This window comes from Zootoca vivipara, chromosome 11 (genome assembly GCF_963506605.1).
Source record: "Zootoca vivipara chromosome 11, rZooViv1.1, whole genome shotgun sequence".
Taxonomy (NCBI): domain Eukaryota; kingdom Metazoa; phylum Chordata; class Lepidosauria; order Squamata; family Lacertidae; genus Zootoca; species Zootoca vivipara.
In genome coordinates, this window is record NC_083286.1 from 54,071,232 (window position 1) to 54,089,198 (window position 17,967).

General features: G+C 42.4%; 1 protein-coding gene across 2 annotated transcripts in view; it reads left to right on the forward strand.

Moving 5' to 3' along the window:
• Nucleotides 1-17,967, forward strand: part of DYM (dymeclin) — a 164,314-nt gene that overhangs the window by 122,787 nt on the left and 23,560 nt on the right. For both annotated transcript variants that reach the window (XM_035100630.2, XM_035100631.2), the window contains 2 exons: nucleotides 4,644-4,826; nucleotides 11,282-11,395. In XM_035100630.2, coding sequence (XP_034956521.1) covers nucleotides 4,644-4,826; nucleotides 11,282-11,395 — 297 coding nt within the window. The remainder of the gene's footprint in view (nucleotides 1-4,643; nucleotides 4,827-11,281; nucleotides 11,396-17,967) is intronic.

Sequence of the window (17,967 nt, forward strand, 5' to 3'; positions counted from 1 at the left end):
AAGCAAGAAGCCTTCTGGCTGAATAAGTGCTTTGGCCTCACAAGAGTTTGTTTTTGTGGCACACTACTGTGACTCATGGGACACGGGTGGCGCTGTGGGTTAAACCACTGAGCCTAGGGCTTGCCAATCAGAAGGTCAGGGGTTCGAATCCCTGCAATGGGGTGAGCTCCCGTTGCTCGGTCCCAGCTCCTGCCAACCTAGCAGTTCGAAAGCACGTCAAAGTGCAAGTAGATAAATAGGTGTCGCTACAGCAGGAAGGTAAACGGCATTTCCGTGCGCTGCTCTGGTTCGCCAGAAGGCTTTGTCATGCTGGCCACATGACCTGGAAAGCTGTATGCCAGCTCCCTCGGCCAATAACGCAAGATGAGCGCTGCAACCCCAGAGTCGGTCACGACTGGAACTGATGGTCAGGGGACCCTTTACTTTTTTACTGCGACTCATAGTGTACAGTTTCTGAACGCAGGAGCTCAAGGTTGTGTATGTTTTTCCTCCTCTTCACCTTTTCTATTTGCAACAACCTTTTGAGGTAGGCTAGGCAAAGTTTATATATGTACATAAGCAGCAGCTCTTGTCAATAGATGGTAAGGGAGGAGTGGGATGCAGGAGTACAGTACAATGCTGTTGACATCCCTGTATGTACCGTGTTTCTCCAAAAATAAGACACCGTCTTATATTTATTTTTCCACACACACACACACACACACACACACACACAGGACTGTTAGGTCCAGTCGCGGGCGACTCTGGGGTTGCGGCGCTCATCTCGCTCTATAGGCCGAGGGAGCCGGCATTTGTCCGCAGACAACTTCCGGGTTGTGGTCAGCATGACTAAGCCGCTTCTGGCGAACCAGAGCAGCACACAGAAACACCGTTTGCCTTCCCGCCGGAGCGGTACCTATTTACCGTGTTTCTCCTAAAATAAGACACGTCTTATATTTATTTTTCCGCCAAAAAACACACACCACGGCTTATTTTCAGGGGATGTCTTATTTTTTTTAAGCTTCTTTACTTTTTACTGGTACCATATTAAGCTTTCAGAGAGTTTTGCTGGGTCGGGGCTCGGCGCGGCGCGCACTGCTGCTCTTGCCGGGTCCCGCTCAGTCCTATAGAATAACGTAAGAGCATACTTAGCAGGTTCTTTTCGCGATGTTGCAAACGATCCCCTGATCTTTCTTCTCCGGTTTGTTACAGTATCCTTGATCTTAAATTTCTTTCTGTGTTGCCAAACCAGTTACTTTTCCTCTTCTTAGATCAGGGAGTTCTGGGCGCTCACTAGGCAGATTTTGGGGGCGCTCTGTCGAAAGGCAACTTGGTTGCGTTTGCGATCTGCGATCTGCGTTCAGCTCCTCTCCGTCGCCTCCACCACCGCTGATAAGAGGGGTGCCGGGACGGAGTTCTGCCTTCTCACGCCACTGTTCCCTTTTCCAGCAAAGCCCCGTGCTTTGCTGTTGTAGAAGGGGGGGTGTATTGAGCGCTCACCCCCCCTTTTTGCCTCCGACTCTCGTAAGCCTTTAAATTTAGCGTTGAAACCTCCGTGAACACGGAGCTCCGCTTTTCCCCTCCTCTCTCTAGTGCGCCCGGAACCGGAATCAGGGGCTTGAGCGGGAGCCGCGCCACGCCGAGTCCCGACCCAGCGGCGGCCCGGCGGGGAGGGAGGGAGGCGGCGGCGGCGGAAGAGGACAATGAGCGGCGGCCGGTGGAAGGAGGAGCCGACGTCGCATCCGCAGCAGCACCTGGTGGCCAACGGCGGTGGCGGCGGCGGCGCCTTGAAGGGCTCGCTGTGAGGCAAAGCGTTGCGGAGCGACTCAGCGGGACCCAGCGGGACCCGGGAGAGACAGCAGCGCGCCGCACGCCAAGTCCCGACCCAGTCGGGGCTCGGCGAGGCGCGCACTGCAGAAGCCCCATGCAGACCTGCTCCCACCACTACCGGTAACAAAACCCCAACACGTCTTATTTTTGGGGGATGTCTTATATTTTTTGCCTTTAGAAAATCGTGCCATGGCTTATTTTAGAGGCACGTCTTATTTTAGGAGAAACACGGTATCTACTTGCACTTTGACATACTTTCGAACTGCTAAGGTGGGCAGAAGCTGGGACCAAGCAATGGGAGCTCACCCCATCGTGAGGATTCAAACTGCCAACCTTCTGAGCGGCAAGCCCCAGGCTCAGTGGTTTAGACCACAGTGCCACATAATACAGCCTGTGAACTTCTGGGGTGTGTGCCATGTTGAGGTATGAGCTGGAAAAAGATTCTTTTTGAGAATCTTGCCTGCATACTTCTGGCCTATTGTGTTGCCTTAAAAATCAGTAGTTGCCTGCAAGAATGGCTGCCAGCTAAAAAAAATTATAGTATCTTGGGATATTTATCAGCACTGGTCTTAATTATTTCAGAGTTAGAAGGTTCAGTAGTTTGGGGGGGGGGGTTCACAACTGTTACAAAAGCCCAAACTATGTGGTGCAAGAATACCAGTCTAATTATATATCTTTCTGCATGGAGAGCAGCTGTTACATCGGAGAAAAAAGCTTTTAAAGCATTTCTCATTAGAACCATTGTCTTGTCTTAGAGAAAGAGAAAAAAATCTGTTTCAATTGTTTTGAAACTGCTGCACAAGTTTTCATAACCTTGTTTATATCTGTCCTGACGCCATGTCTAGATGTAGAGGTGCCTGATGTATAGAGAGCAATGGAGTACAGTTTTTCCTTCATGTATTTCACCTTTCATCCGCTTACTGTCTTTGACTTTCCATTTGTGTAACCCCACCCCCATAAGCCCATTGTTTAAATTTACCCCAAGTACAAGAAGCAGCCATCACAGGGACTCGCAATAAGTTTTTGCATGTAAGGACTTGGAGAGTTATTTCGTGGTATTTGTATTGGGGTATAGCTCAGCCTTGTAAATAAGACCATAAAACAGAGTGCTCTTCCTGTGTTCTGAGAGAATTCTATTTTGTCTGTCACTTGGTATTATGATCCATTCTGAGGTTAAGAGTATCATGCAGACCTGTTATTAAATAACCAATGACCAAGATTTATTAGAATTCTGCAAGGGGGGGAAGGCTTTGAGGAATGGGTGTACATACCACAAATGACATGAATTCATGGCTCCTCAAGTCCTCTACCTTTCATTTAAGAAGGAAATTGCTTACTTATAAACTTCCTATTGTGCCTCTCTGCTGAGAAAGCTTACAACATTTCCACGCACATGTAATTTGAATCATCTTGAATACATGGGATTAAAAATGTAGAGGCACCTACACCATCTGCATAATTTCCAAAAATGGTGCCATTATAGTGATCCTAGGATGGTTTCCAGAATGTAAAAAAATAATTATTAAAACACAAAAAATGACAGATCATCCTGAAAATACTGAAAGCAGAAAGTGGCCTCACTGGTTCACCCCAAATGCCTAGAAGAATAAGAATGTTTGGCAGCAAAAAATAAGCATTTTTGGCAGCAAAAATTCACCAGGGTCTCTGCCACCAGAAATTCCAGAAGCAGGGTGTTCACCGTCAGGGAGCCATGACAAAGAAAGGTCTCTTGCATGTCACCCCCCAGGGAGCCAAGCCTGCCAGTGGGACAACACAAACACACCACCAACCTCAGGGCATGGGACAGATGATATGGGAGAGGAAGTGTTAGACAAATAACTTTATCTGTGTTCTATGACTGCATGCTGAGGTACCTGTCAGTCATCTTGCAACAGTGTTCTGTACCAGCAGAAGCCCAGAGGGCAGCAACATGAGAACGGGCCTTTTCTGTGGTGGCTCCCATTTGTGGAATGCTCTCCCCATGGAGGCTCGCCTGATGCCTTCATTACATTTCTTTAGGTACCAGGTGAAAACATTTCTCTGTAACCAGGTCTTTGGCTGATTAAACATGCTATGGCCTTTAAAATGTGTTTGTGGGAATGGGGGTGGTTGGGTATTGGTTTGTTTTTGTTCTTCTTTTATTATATGTGTTCTCATTTTTGTATTTTTATGTTGTGAACCACCCTGTGATCTTTGAATGAAGAAGGGTAGTATGGTGATGGTGATGGTGATGATAGGCTACAAGATTGTGGGCTACAAGATGTCTAGGCTATTCTTATCTAGATATTTATTTGATATTTCTCCTCAACTTTGACCCAGAAAAATCCCTACAGTGGTTTACATAAAATAATAACATGTACTTTTATCAAGCTGCTTCTGACCATTTTAGTTTGTCTGCCCTTACCGATCTTATCACTGAGGAACACTGATAAGCTTCCCAGGAGCCACAGAGTTTCCTGGAACCCAGACAATACTGTCTGCCCTAGCTGGCACTAGAGTTATTCATGACAGAGCATAGTGATTTTTTTTCTTTTTGAATGGTAAAATAATACACTTCATTGAATAATACACCTTTTGAAATGGAACATTTTCAGCACTACTACCAGATAGACTAGTTGGGCTGAGATGTATTGCCATATTAGACCCACAGAATGAAGCATGAAAAATAAGTAAAGGTGCTAATTTCCATCAACATAAATTGGTCTGCTAAAAGGTGCCACTACTTAGTTAGAATCTACGAGATTAAATACAGTTTGTTTGCCTATGGATAATCACCATTGGAAATTGTGCCTCAATAATGTTTTTTTCCTGCCTAATCTACTTTTTTCTTATAGGCACAGGACCTGAATGTGATTGAAGAAGTCATTCGAATGATGTTAGAGATAATCAACTCTTGCTTGACAAACTCCCTACATCATAACCCTAACTTAGTATATGCACTGCTTTATAAGCGGGATCTCTTTGAGCAATTTCGAACTCACCCCTCTTTCCAGGATGTAATGCAGAATATAGATCTGGTAAGTAAAAATAAACTCTTACAAACTGATCTTCTACAATGCCCTTTATAGTACTTTATCTTAAACTCCTACTTTTTGTAGATGTGAACTTTGCTTTTACAATTGTTAAGTTCATTGTGGAAAGCTATTTGTATTTTGACGCCTGCTTCTTGGGAGAAAAGCAATGACAAACCTAGACAGCATCTTAAAAAGTAGAGACATCACCTTGCCGACAAAGGTCCGTATAGTTAAAACTATGGTTTTCCCAGTAGTGATGTATGGAAGTGAGAGCTGGACCATAAAGAAGGCTGATCGCCGAAGAATGGATGCTTTTGAATTATGGTGCTGGAGGAGACTCTTGAGAGTCCCATGGACTGCAAGAAGATCAAACCTATCCATTCTGAAGGAAATCAGCCCTGAGTGCTCACTGGAAGGACAGATCGTGAAGCTGAGGCTCCAAGACTTTGGCCACCTCATGAGAAGAGAAGACTCCCTGGAAAAGACCCTGATATTGGGAAAGATGGAGGGCACAAGGAGAAGGGGACGACAGAGGACGAGATGGTTGGACAGTGTTCTCGAAACTACGAACATGAGTTTCATAGAATCATAGAGTTGGAAGAGACCACAAGGGCCATCCAGTACAACCCCCTTCCAAGCAGGAAACACCATCAAAGCATTCTTGACATGTGTCTGTCAAGCCTCTGCTTAAAGACCTCCAAAGAAGGAGACTTCACCACACTTCTTGGCAGCAAATTCCACTGTCGAACAGCTCTTACTGTCAGGAAATTCTTCCTAATGTTTAGGTGGAATCTTCTTTCTTGTAGTTTGAATCCATTGCTCTGTGTCCGCTTCTCTGGAGCAGCAGAAAACAACCTTTCACCCTCCTCTATATGACATCCTTTGATATATTTGAACATGGCTATGAGAGTCCCATGGACTGCAAGAAGATCAAACCTATCCATTCTTAAGGAAATCAGCCCTGAGTGCTCCCTGGAAGGACAGATCGTGCAGCTGAGGCTCCAATACTTTGGCCACCTCATGAGAAGAGAAGAATCCTTGGAAAAGACCCTGATGTTGGGAAAGATTGAGGGCACTAGGAGAAGGGGACGTCAGAGGACAAGATGGTTGGACAGTGTTCTCGAAGCTACGAACATGAGTTTGACCAAACTGCGGGAGGCAGTGCAAGACAGGAGTGCCTGGCGTGCTATGGTCCATGGGGTCACGAAGAGTCGGACACGACTAAACGACTAAACAACAACAAAAATCACTCCTTAACCTTCTCTTCTCCAGGCTAAACATACCCAGTTTCCTAAGCCGTTCCTCATAAGGCATTGTTTCCAGGCCTTTGACCATTTTGGTTGCCCTCCTCTGGACACGTTCCAGTATCCTTCTTGAACTGTGGTGCCCAGAACTGGACACAGTACTCCAGGTGAGGTCTGACCAGAGCAGAATACAGTGGTACTATTACTTCCCTTGATCTAGACGCTATATTCCTATTGATGCAGCCCAGAATTGCATTGGCTTTTTAGCTGCTGCATCACACTGTTGACTCATGTCAAGTTTGTGGTCTACCAGGACTCCTAGATCCTTTTCACATGTACTGCTCTCAAGCCAGGTGTCTCCCATCCTGTATTTGTGCCTTTCATTTTTTTTGCCCAAGTGTAATACTTTACATTTCTCCTTGTTAAAATTCATCTTGTTTGCTTTGGCCCAGTTGTCTAATCTGTTAAGGTCATTCTGAAGTATGATCCTGTCCTCTGGGGTATTAGCCACCGCTCCCAATTTGGTGTCATCTGCAAACTTGCTCAGGATGCCCTCAAGCCCATCATCCAAGTCATTGATAAAGATGTTGAATAAGACTGGGCCCAAGACAGAACCCAAGACAGAATTTAGAGGGTCCTTCCACAGCTTTTATTACAGATCAGCAGTCAGAGAGATTGCAGTGTCATGTTTAGTTTGACTGTAGGTTAGAAATTAAGCAACTGGGAGCCTCAGATCCAAACTCGTCCCCTGCAGGTTGCCAGCTGTCCCTCCTGGAAAGTGTACAGGAGGAGTGATGGCAATGAAACTTACTAGCCTTCTACCAGGCCTTCCCATTTAGATAGTCCTATAGTGAACTATTGTGTTTCTGAATTGATCAGTTCAGCTGTTCAATAGTTCAACACTAAAGTTTAAAAATGTTTTAAGTTGCCTTTGTTTGTTTTTTATGCTGTACTACTAATTCTATTATAAACAGCCTCATGAGCCCTTGTGGAACTATCAGGTGGCACAGAACACCAGCTGCAATGAAAAGGGTGGTTTTCAAATATATCATACTTTACTTGAAGGCTGCTGTGGTAAGAATATATGCTTTTCCTCTTGCAGAGACACCAGACAAGACAGGAGGTGGCAGAGCAGGCACTCTGATTACTGCAGGAGAGATTTATTTATTTATTTGCTTGTTTTAATCAATTATACATTGCATTCTCTGCAAAAAGGGGCACCTGAAACAGCATATTTTAAAAAGCTAAAAAAAAGTCTAACTAAAACATTATCAGCTGATGAATCACTAATGCTTTATCCAATCCTCCAACCAAATATAGGAAAGTAATAATCTTCAGTTACAATGATGGTATATTGGTGTTGTTGTTGTTGTTTAGTCGTGTCCAACTCTTCGTGACCCTGTGGACCAGAGCTCGCCAGGCACTCCTGTCTTCCACTGCCTTCTGCAGTTTGGTCAGACTCATGTTGGTGGCTTCGAGAACACTGCCCAACCATCTCGTCCTCTGTCGTCCCCTTCTCCTAGTGCCCTCAATCTTTCCCAACATCAGGGTCTTTTCCAGGGAGTCTTCTCTCAGGGCTGATTTCCTTCAGAATGGATAGGTTTGATCTTCTTGCAGTCCATGGGACTCTCAAGAGTCTCCTCCAGCACCATAATTCAAAAGCATCCATTCTGCTTTTTAGGATGCTGTCTAGGTTTGTCATTGCTTTTCTCCCAAGAAGCAGGCGTCTTTTAATTTCGTGACTGTTGTCACCATCTGCAGTGATCATGGAACCCAAGAAAGTAAAATCTCTCACTGCCTCCATTTCTTCCCCTTCTATTTGCCAGGAGGTGATGGGACCAGTGGCCATGATCTTAGTTTTTTGGATGTTGAGCTTCAGACCATATTTTGAGCTCTCCTCTTTCACCCTCATTAAAAGGTTCTTTAATTCCTCCTCACTTTCTGCCATCAAGGTTGTGTCATCAGCATATCTGAGGTTGTTGATATTTCTTCCAGCAATCTTAATTCCGGCTTGGGATTCATCCAGTCCAGCCTTTCACATGATGAATTCTGCATATAAGTTAAATGGTTTATTATCATCAGTTTATTGGAACAAATACATGCATTCTTATTTGTGCAATAAACGTCAGATAAATTGTAGAACACATGCCCAAAAAAAGTCCGAATAGCCTCAAAAAAGCAGAATCTGAGAAGCAACCAAAAATATAACAATAACTGGAAAAGGCTGGATCTACACTAAACACTGGAAATCACAATTTATTAATAACTGTCTAGCAGAAATATTTCAGTAAGGCAGCCTGTCAAATGTCATTACAGCCATCATTTGATAAACTGATTTTATAGAAATATTTTGCCAGACATTTCTGTTTAAAAAAGAAACAAAAGCCATTCCAATGTTTTCAAACATATTTTTTAAGATATTTTCCACCAGCCTTTCCATCTACAGGTGTGTTTTACATCAACACACACACACACACACACACACACACACACACACACACACACACACACAATCATCATACCAGAGTTGAAGAACCTATAACTTTAAAACAATTAAGAAAAAGCCAGAACATCAGCTGTTCTGCTTTCCCATACATCCTATAAAACATTTACTGTTATAGAATCATAGAGTTGGAAGGGATCGCAAAGATCATCTAGCCCAACCTCCTGCAGTGTGGGAATCTTTTTGCCCAAAATGGGGCTCAAACCCACAGCCCTGAGATTAAGAGTCTCATGCTCTGCCAACTGAGCTATTGGTTTTCTCTAGTTGAAGTGGGTGTCAGTATTCCCTGGTGGTGTAAAAGAGGACAGCTGGAAGATTGCTCATTACCCTATAACTGTCCCTGGAAGTTTGGCTGGTACAGAGAAAAAATACCTACACAAATGAGGTATGCTGTGCTGCTCATATTCATAAACTTGGATATTTGTACATTATTTGCATAATATAAGAATAATTATGCCTGGATTTGTGGGACTGAGCTACAACAACTCTAATTTTGTGCAGATAGGAAACATATGGTTCACTTAGCAACCAGGAATAGAATGATTTCTGTTTTCATTTACTGCTCAAGCCTGTTGCAGAAGTAAATGGACTCCCATTTTGAGGGATGTGATATGCACTTTCTTACTGGTAATTGTTAATGGTGTACTGATACTCTAAATGTTACAGAAAGTTGGTTACTTATTATTTCTGTTGTATTGAGGATCTTCCTGCAAGATGGGTAATTCTTATAGGGAACTTGAAAGTCATTTCAAAAAGTAGGGGAATCAAACAAGTTAAGAATGACTACAGCTGTTTACTGCAGTTGCTAGCTGTTGACTCTTAAGGATGTCTTTGTAGGCAGGATGTTAACTTACTGTGAACACAGATTTGTTAATTTATGGTGACTTAATAAGACTTGTTGCATTAAAATAAGGAGGTACTTGCAATTCCTGAGCAGCCGATACTATTAGAGAGTAGCTGTCCCGTGACTGATACATTACCATTGAACACTGCAAAATCTGTGTATGTGGGTCTGCCCTCTACCTTCTTTTTCATGGGCTTGTATTGTTGTTGTTGTTATTTATTATTCTAAGAAGCTTCCAACACATTTAAAACTTAAACGCAACTACATTCTACCATAAAAACAGAACAAAACAACCCCAAAACAGCCACAGGAAACTTTGGTAGTGCACTAATAAACATCACTTTTACCTGCCACCAAAAAGATTATAATTGTGAGAGCTTGTATAGCACTGATGAATTAAAAGTCCACTGTTCAAATCTCATATTTGCCATAAACTCAGTAGGTGGTTTTAGGCAAGTTGCTCTCTGACTCAGCCTCCCTCTCACTACATCATGAAGATAAACTGACATACCTTGCAAATACCTTATTGGATTACTATGATAATGTATGTGAAATGCTTTAAGCACTCTAATGAGAAGGAGAGGAGTAAGGGGAAGAAAGAATGGAGGTGGTGAAAAGAAAACAAGTGGCCTCATCCACCTATGTGCTTTGAATTTGTTGGAGGTGTGGCCTTCAAGGAAACAGATCTGAGGATGCTCAGAACAGAAGTGCTGGCTCACAGGTCTACCAAAAGAGTAGATCTGCTAAGGTTAAGGTTTGAGGTCATTCAAACCTTTACAAGATATTTGCTTAGGATTTGCAGTAGAAGGTAATTAGGATCAGCAAAGCAGTTATTTCTTTACAGGAAGGGATGCTTTTTTGTTGAATTTTGTCTACTTTAAGCATATTCTGAAAAGCCTTCTTTGCAAGCCTGGCATGTCTCCCTACTCCAAAAGAGAGGTAATGCCTGTACTTGCCTACAGCAACAGTATGTCTCATTTGAATCCTGGAGTAATCAAACCATCAGCTCTCTTTTGTTTTACTAATATGTTGTGAGGGCCTAATTAGGCTTAACAGCTTCAGATGGGTACCTACCGGTAGCTCTGCAGTGCAAAAGCATCCCAAGAACATTATTGCCATGCAGTAAACCATTTCCTAGTCCTTGGCCACGATTATCAAAGGAATGTTAACTGCCTTCAATGACATGGGCCTTGTTTCTCTTCTTAAGATAGATCTACCTAACTTCTCAAGATTGTATGTTTAGAGATGTGTCAGCAGCATTTCGAGATCTACCTTCCTTTATGTGATATTGCAAAACATCATCGTATAGGCCTTGGTGTGTAAGATAAACTAGCCAACGTAATCTTCATGGTTCTGAGAATTATCATGAAGATTAAATAAAAACCCAAAGCAATCATTACTCCTCTGATTTCCTGTTTTCTTAGGAAACTTTGTTCCTGCTTCAATAGTCAAAAAAAGCCATGTGGCAGATACGAGCAGAAGCTGAAAATTCGCTGAACTTTGCGGTCTTTTAGCTGCTCTGCAGTATTGCTGAAGTATGCATATGTACATTTTTGGATCATGGTCATAACATATAGGAACAAGCTGAAGACATGGAAATAATAGTGCTTAAATTACCTGGAATATGAATGTTTAATAAAAAAAATTAATCTAGCATTTATACCTGACAGTTGAAGAATCTCAATTAAGAAGTGACTCACTGTCATAAATCAGCTGGATAGGTTTCTATATCCTTAAAAAAATCTAGTTGACAGATACTCTGACATTGTTTAAATAACCTGTGCTTCCACTTATTTACAGACAGAAGTGCATGTGTGTGTGTGTGTATATATATATATATATAATATATTTCCCTGTTCCATTCCAGGTGATCAGCTTCTTTAGCTCCAGAATTGAGCAGGCTGGGGCTGAGCTGTCTGTAGAGAGAGTTCTGGAAATCATCAAGCAAGGAGCTGTTGCTCTGCCCAAAGACAGGCTCAGGGTGAGTGCTAACAAAACCAGTCAGTGTGTAGCATGCCACAAAGCAGCACTTTAAGGATAATTTTCTTTCTTTAGGTTACAACATTGCCTGCTGTAGAGTTCTACTATATTTAAGTTCCGGTGTTTGTATGGATTATTAATTTATAACGGAATGTGCAAGCATGCTGTGAAAAAGAATGAATGGCTATATAGCATTGGTGTAGAAATTATCATTTCTGTGACCGTATGCTTCTTTAAGAACCCTAGTGAATTATATGCACATGTTGCTACTAGAGATATCTTGTGACTACAGTGGTACATTGGTTCCCAAACTTAATTCGTTCCGGAGGTCTGTTCCAAAACCAAAGCGTTCCAAAACTAAGGCATGTTTTCCCATAGAAAGTAATGCATAATGGATTAATATGTTCCAGACTTTTAAAAACAAGCAATTTAACATGAATTTTACTATCTAACATGACCATTGATCCATAAAATGAAAGCAATAATCAGTGTACTATACTGTAGAAGAAATAAGGCAGTATTGTAGATGATAATTTTTTATTTAAAAAATCCTTACGTGCACTGATGAAGGTCCTTGTTTGGATGGGGGGGGGGCTTTTATCCATTTCTGCAGTCACACAATCAGTAGCTGAATTGGGTTCCACACAGTCACAAAAACAAAGTCACAAGCCACAGTCACCAGTCAGTCCCATAAAATGAAGAACAAGTCACAGTCAAAAAACCGAAAAAGCCACACAAACAAAAACACAAAAAATAGCAAAAACAGAAGCTCCAAATATCACCTCTGTGTTGTGTGGGTGCTCGGGGCTCAACAGCCGACAGACTCAACAGGAAGCCTCTGATTAGCAGCAGGGGACTCAGTTTACAAATGGAACACCCTCAACAGGAAGCGGAACATGTTCTGCTTCCAAGGCAAAGTTCACAAACCGGAACACCTACTTCCGGGTTTGCAGCATTCTATTTCCACGTTGTTCATAAACTAAGCTGTTCTAAAACCAAGGAACCACTGTATATAGTTTTTATAAGCATAGAACGTATCTGCTGCTGTTGCTGCCAGTCCTGCCAATGGTGGTTCATGGTGGACAGCTGTTGTGGAAGCTCAGGCCTGATGACCTGGGTCTGCACTGAGAGACAGCCAGGATGGTCTCTGCCCTCTTCAGCAATTTGTGGGTTGTATTTATATACATTTTGCCCTTCCCTATTTTGAAGCTCAGAGGCATGGAAATGAACTCAAATTAAAAACACACTGGAATGTAAAATAGCAGCCCGGACCAAATAGTTCACTCTTTCCCCTGCACTTGGTAAGGAAATGAGAACGTGCCTTCCTTCTGTGCACCGGGCATTTTTCAACAAGGTGTATCCATGTCAATATGGTTGATGCAGATTCTGTGGTCACTCTTCTCTTGGATATCTGTCACATTGCTTGAGACATTGTAAATTGGATTTTGCACAAATGCATTCTACTCGTACATTGGACCAGTGTGTGGATGTCCAGTGGCCTGAGATTGTGAACTGACTTCCCAGGTAAATGAGGGGGTGTTTCTTAATTGCTCAGTAATTCTTGTAAACCACTTAGAGGTTTATTACAACCAAGTGGTATATAAATTTTGTTAAATAAAATAATCTCATGGTCCACCTCTGATCCCATAGTTCTAGTTAAAATTTGGAGACAATGTAGAAGTGATGAGGCCACAAATTTTAACTAGAACTATGGGATCAGAGGTGGGCCATAAGTTTATTTTATTTAACAAAATTTATATACTACTTGTAGATATAAATTTCCTTCTGCTTTCCAGTAAGTAAGCTATCTCGTCCTTTAAGGTTGCAGCACTTTGTAGCAAGAACTCTGTACTTTAGGTTTTTTGGGATAGGGAACCTTTATACCACACTATCAAAAGAAAGGTATGCAAGCACTTTGGGAGCTTGCTGCCTTTTACTTCAGAGGTGGGTAACTAGATTTAAAAGATTAGCTGAATGTCATACTCCCCCACTGCCCATTTTGACAGCACCGAGACTCACCTGTTATTCACCTGGTACCAGGTTATTCAACATTAAAGAAAGTATTGGGAGCATACTTTAGGGTGCACTCCCCGATTCTTCCTTTGTTGCTTTGCAGCCGGGCTTGAATTCGAGCAGCACCAAGAAGTGAAGACTCAAGTGCACATTCTAAATGCATTTCTAACTCCAGCTGTAATTGGGTGCGTCTTAAATTTGGTGACAGAGTGTTGTATCCCATGAGAGTCATACTCAGCATAGAGCTTTTGTATGTTGTTCAACTGAGCTTTACTTAGAGCAGACCCACTTGAATGCATTTATCTAACATAGTCAAGCTTATTATTTTTCCTGGGTCTGCTCTTGAGCAAAACGTCATTGAATACCACTTGAGCTTAATGGACACGACTGACTTAGCTCCATCAGTTTCAGTGGGTCTATTCTGCACAAAACTTTGTTTGGTACAACTCAGGAAAAGGGTTCTAAATTCAAAAGGCACCAAACTGTACCTTTCTTCATATATAATATGGCCCTGCACCTAATGTCACGTAATGTCAGATGATGCGCAGGTGGATGTGGCTTAGTGAAAGCTACACATGGGACAAATGGAAAGGCCTGGTAGGTCTCAGTATACCTGTGGGCCTGAGGTTCCCCAATGCTGTTTTACTTCCTGTCACCCCTGAAAAGAACAAGTTTTTTTCTTCTCAAATTTGAATTAAAAGTCCTTCAGAAACTATGTGGGTCATTTTACAGAATGAAAATAACAAAATAAAAACCTCAGAACTAAGGGCAGAATTGTGTTAGAAACCCAGTTATAAGAACAGAAGGCCTCCTAGAACAGGCTTCCCCAAACTTCAGCCCTCCAGATGTTTTGGACTATAATTCCCATCTTTCCTGACCACTGGTCCTGTTAGTTAGGGATCATGGGAGTTGTAGGCCAAAACATCTGGAGGGCCGCAGTTTGGAGATGTCTGTCCTAGAATGTTAACTTGATTTTCCACTTGACATTTTTGGAGATGGATCGATCCATCATTCTATCCCAACATGAATCTAGAATTGTTCTCACTGGCCTATTCCTAAAAAGTTAGATAGAGAGCTAATCCCCAATATCTCTATGTGTATGTTCTGCGGAATCTCATCAAGGACCACAAAACATTGCATCAAAATGAACAGAATCCTTCAACAATTGGCAGCTCAGGAAAACAGACTATCCTCCCACACGGGAACACACTGTGAATTAAGATAACAAGGATTTGCTGCTGTTTGGATAATTGAGAAGAAAGCGTTTATACTGAAGATGTAACTAAATACATTTGTCAGTGTTTGTTTGCTTTCCCAATAAGCACATGTGATGTGTGTTTGTCATACACTTTGTTGAGTAGGCAGGCCCCAGGCTACATAGAGGAAGATTAGATGCCAGGCTAGCAGGTTTAGTGCTAGGATCCAGTAAAACCGTTGTGGCATTCTGTCGAAGGAATCTGGTGCCAAAGTGAACCCTGCGTAGAGACGCATCATGGCACACATTTGGGAGGAAGAGGGTGGACGTGTTTGACAGTCAAGTGTCTGAGAATTGGAAACTCCCTTAGCATCTTCACCTGACTGCTGTTCAAGATAAGCATGATTATAATTAGCTGTTGCTTTAAAGTGTCTGCTCCTGGCCATGCGCTATGCAGGGTAGGGAAAGTCCAAACTGGGTAATTAGCCTTCATAGAAGATTCCAGCAGAAGCTGGGAGATAAAGTAGCAGGTGTTGAAATAACCAGGTCTTGGATTTCTCCCTCACCCTGTGGAAGGAGATAAATGAAGCTAATGTGCCTGGTTCCTGAGGTGGAAGCAGCAGCATTCAGAGATAGAGCTGTCTCCTTTGCAGACAAGCAGCCCACATTACAGGCTCCTTGTTTTATTGCAGAAGATTATTATTAAGAGTAATTTAAAGATCAGAGTGATAACTGAAAATTGACTTCAGTGTCTACCCCACCCCCAGCTCCAAGTTCACAGTCTCTTTTCCCCTCTCCCTCCCTTTGGGTGAAATTATCTGTAGTTTGAGGATTAAGAGCCTGAGAGGAGTGAGACTGTGTCTGGAGTCTGGAAGTTATCTCAGGGTTTTCAGGGAAGTTAGCCAGAAGATAGCTGCACTTTTTTCTAAGTGGGAAAACCTGTTCTGAATGCCAGACGTTATTAACTGGAAGCTGACATTTGAGTTCATAGAATGAGCAACATTTAAGAGATCACATTTAAATGCTTTTGAAGGAAACTTCCCGCTGGTAAGCCATTTGAAGAGAAAACATTTATTTTACAAATGGTTTTCCTCTGTTGAATTTCCCAGTTTTATTTCGCAGTGTGTTGCCTAGTTTTTTACTCCTTCCTTTTCTCTTTCATGTCTCCAACATGCTTGCCAATATGTTCTTATGTTGCCCCTTGCCAGCATGGCATGAAGTATGTAGTATTTATTGAAACTTAACAGAGCACTAAAGCCTGCTCTTTAACAATAGGGCCAAAAGTCAGGGGTGGGGGAGGAATGGTGCTTTTCTAGCCCATTCCTTTGCAGATTCTTTTTGTCTCCAGCAGTTCAAAATGCTGATCTCTCTCTCTCTCTCTCTCTCTCTCTCTCTCTCTCTCTCTCTCTCTCTCTCTCTGTGTGTGTGTGTGTGTGTGTGTGTGTGTATGTGTACATATACACAGCCTGGTTTCCCTGCTTGATGACTTCAAAGTGTACCTTTATTTTATGAGAAACCATTTCTTTGATTTGCTAAAGAGATGCACAGCAAATGGGAGTAGCACTATAGCGACAGCTAACAAATTCTTGATCTCAAGATACAGGAGTCATGCCAGCTCCAAGAGGGAATATTCTCAGAAAGCAACAGTCAAATTGATGCCATCAGGAAAATTAGTTCATTGGGACAGAGATATTTTATTAGGAGCTACGGCTTCCCAGTGGGTGATGCTTGCCTCTCTCAAGCTGCTTTCATAAGTTCTATGAAATAAATAAAATGGGCAGGTGACAAGAGAAGCAAGGCAACAATTGCATCATTGCTGAAGTTGTGTGCACATAAACCGAAAATGGTCCAACAGAGCACAGAAAAGCACTGCATTGGACACCTCAGCTGGAATTGCAACAAAAGTGGCATCCAAGGCACTATGTAGTGGGCATTTGCCCCTAAAATCTAACTCTGAATCTTTAGCTCTGGAATTCTTAAAACAAACATTCTGAGAGGAAGATTCCTTCTTGCACTTAAGAGCCATTGCTGTAGTGTAGAGAATGAATTTGAAATACTATTGAGAAGTTCACCTTTACCACCCTGGAAAATGTTCTGTCCACCACAAAGCAATCATCAGCACCACAACCTGCGTGCTTAAATCTCATGTAGCCAAGCTGAGAGCAGCCACTTCCTCAGCAGCCAGTACAGAAGCCAGTCAGGGGTTCTGCTTTGCCTACCCAGTAGCCAATGGTTTGCCATCCCAGTCCCCTTCCATGCTGCTGCTGGAGAAGTGAAGCTGCCTCCACTTCAGCCAGTAAGGGACTTGAGCTAGTGAATCAAGACCTGAGCACTCCACTGAGCCAGCCCCACTAGCTGTATTTCTGAGCTGCAATGTGAGAAAGAGGAGTCCCTTTCTCATTATGCAGTATTGAGAAAAACTTGGGAGAGGGTGGGAGGAACGGAGACACAACAGTGTGTGGATGCTTTGGCCCCATCCATTCAGGACTTTGGCCTCACCCACTGTCCTCCATGGACTTTCCCTCAAAAGAACAATGGCTCCCCAGTCCTGGAGTAGACAATATTGCAGTAGATGTACTGGGGGCCTCGCCCAGTACAAGGTAGCTTCATATGTTGACATGAAGTTGTTGGTTAAGAGAACAAATTATTAAACATTATTTCCATGCAGCAGTCCACAATGCTGAAACCTGAACATATTTTTTTTTTACAAAAAAATCTTAAGTAATCATACATTGGCTAGTTGTTATAGAACGTTCATAGACTAAAATAATAGCTTTTGTGTTTTGATTTCTTGAAATTTTTAAATGCCACCAACACACCCAGTAAAATACCTTCCCCAGTAAACCTCTGAAAGGAATTATTTAATTATTTCTTGTTCCAAGGATTGGTTTATTTTGTTCTTATGAAGATAAGTCCTTTTTCCACATAAGGTCTTGGTTACGTTAAAATACAATATTGGTCAAAGGATTGCTTGATATTACAGCAGTGGTGTTTATCATGGCATCCACAACCTCTGTGTGACTCTCCCAAAGAGAGCTCATTCATGTTGTAACTGCAACCTTGTTTATATATCACTCTCGAAATTTTGAAAAGAAGGACATGCACTCCACCTCACCCCAGGTATCACCTGAGTCTGAAAATCAACATATATTAATGTAGACTTCAGAGAAAGGGTAGAATCTGTAGAAGGGTTGTAGGAAATACATTTTTCAAATATGGCTAAACATGAGAACTCAAACACCTGAGGTTTGCTTTTATACTGTAGCTGTCAGTTAGTTCTAGAGTTTAAAACAGCATTTCTACCTCCATTTGGTTGAAGGGCCCGCTGTGGGATTTGTCTTATAGTAGGTAGTAAGGGGGAGGGG